The sequence below is a fragment of the Volvox carteri genome, assembly GCF_000143455.1.
Source record: "Volvox carteri f. nagariensis unplaced genomic scaffold VOLCAscaffold_3, whole genome shotgun sequence".
Classification (NCBI taxonomy): Eukaryota; Viridiplantae; Chlorophyta; class Chlorophyceae; order Chlamydomonadales; family Volvocaceae; genus Volvox; species Volvox carteri.
This window is the reverse complement of record NW_003307546.1, coordinates 2,342,020-2,343,938: the sequence shown is the minus strand read 5'-3', so window position 1 is coordinate 2,343,938 and position 1,919 is coordinate 2,342,020. Positions and strand designations below refer to the sequence as shown.

Here is a 1,919-nt window from a genome sequence, read left to right as displayed (position 1 = left end):
TTAAGGTCCGGCGGTTGGGCGGGAGGGCAGTTGGGTAATCTGGGGTTGCTGCTTTACCGGAGTACGACAAGCGGAAATGGGGGCTAGCGGCGGAAGGGGAGCGGTGGGGAGGTGGTGGTGGGGAGGTGGTGTTGGTGGTGGTGGTGGTGGTGGTGGTGGTATCGGAGCTGTTCAGTCCAGGTGCGGTGTGGCTCTTGCGGACTGCTGTGGTGCGTTTAAAAGTGGCACTGGTCATGGGAGGAGGTATTGTTGTACATGTTGGCTGTACTGCGTCACGCCCCCTGTTTGCCGTGTTGGTGTGTGCTTTCCTTTGCCTTTGGCCTGTAGCGCGTCCCTCTGTGTGCCCAAATCACTGCTGCTGCTGCTACTGCTGTTATTGCTACTGCTAAACTATTTTAATTATCTCACTGGACAAATTACTAATCTTACAAGCTTCTGCTACTGCTGCTGCCGCAGGGCTACTCTCTATCGCAATGACCAACGAGGACTACGCCGGTCCGGCCGCCTCCACGCCCCAGGTCGCATGGGTCGCGAAGTACATGCGCACTGCACTCATAGAAAACATTCATGTGCCCGTGGCGCTGGCGCCGGTACAGCCGCCGGCACCGCCTCCGCCGGCAGCAGCTGCCGCCGCCGCCGCCGCCGCGGCGTCCCCTCGGGCTCTGTGTCACCCCCCCGCGGTGCTGCGGCGGCTCCGGCTGCAGTACTGCGCGGCGCTGCTGGCGGCGGTGGGGGAGTTCGTGGATGCGCTGGGCCCCGTGCTGGCGGAGCGGGGCGCGGAGGCGCTCCTAGAGCTCATGCGCCGCGCCGCCGCCGCCGCCGACGGGCGGCTGCTGTACGACACGCTGGCGGCCTGCGTGGCTCTGACGGCGCACCGCCGCTTTTCAGAGGTGTTCGTCGAGTCGGGCGGTGTGGAGCTCGCACTGACACTGCCCAGGCGAGTGTGCCGTTGTCGCCGCCGCCGTCGTGGTCGACTTGGTCGCTACGTCCCCGCGCTCGGTGACTTGCCCTCCGCAAACCTGTGTGGCTTAGAGCCGCACACCTTGCAGAGCTACCCTCTGTACCTTGGCGTTGGTGCTGCCGGCGGTATTGCCATGTGCGTGTGCCGGCGGTACTCCGGCGGTCCGTTCCTGGCGCTTTTTGATAGACACGCACCCCGCCCCGCCCCTCCTCCTACCACAACTACATACATACATGCATACATAGCATTGCATACATACATGCATACATACATACATACATACATGCATACATACACACATGCATACATACATAACATACATACATACATACATAACATGCGTTGAGGGAGAGAAATTGCACCATTGACGACGCTTTGGCCACACCCTCTCCACTTACACACGTGGTCGTCTACTCCCCCCCTACCCCCCCGTCTACTCCTCCCCTACCCCCCCTACCCTCCCACGTATCCCCCCCCTACCCCCCGCTACGGCCCCAGGAACCCGCACACCTTCTCCGGCCTGGCCATGTTGCTGTACAGCTTGGCTGCAGCCCCCCTGGCCTTCGAGCGCCTCATAACGCCAGGACCTCCACCACCATCATCACCACCACCACCACTACCATCACCACCATCACCACCGTCACCACCACCACCACAAGCACCAGCACAACAACAACAACAACAAGGGACGCAGGCTCCAGCAGCAGCACCACCACCACCACCAGCTCCCCAGTACTCGGGAGCTGCTGCCACCACCGCTGGTGGCGGCTCCGCCGCTGTCCCCCGGGCAGGTCCCGGAGCTGTGATTGCTGCCGCACTGTCCCTGTTGGGCTGCGGTCATGACCTGGTTCGAAAGACGGCGGTGACCTTCCTCTCCAGCTGCGTGCACTTCCCCGCGGTGCTGCGGGAGTTCCAGGCGCAGGCGAGGCCGGGCGGGCGGATTGGCCGGGGGGGGGGT

General features: G+C 63.1%; 1 protein-coding gene across 1 annotated transcript in view; it reads left to right on the top strand.

Moving 5' to 3' along the window:
* Window positions 1–1,919, top strand: part of VOLCADRAFT_116053 (uncharacterized protein) — a gene marked incomplete at both ends in the record, with an annotated part of 17,303 nt that overhangs the window by 1,775 nt on the left and 13,609 nt on the right. Inside the window, 4 exons of the mRNA XM_002946594.1 lie at window positions 457–590; window positions 705–1,096; window positions 1,460–1,722; window positions 1,753–1,823. Coding sequence (XP_002946640.1) covers window positions 457–590; window positions 705–1,096; window positions 1,460–1,722; window positions 1,753–1,823 — 860 coding nt within the window. The remainder of the gene's footprint in view (window positions 1–456; window positions 591–704; window positions 1,097–1,459; window positions 1,723–1,752; window positions 1,824–1,919) is intronic.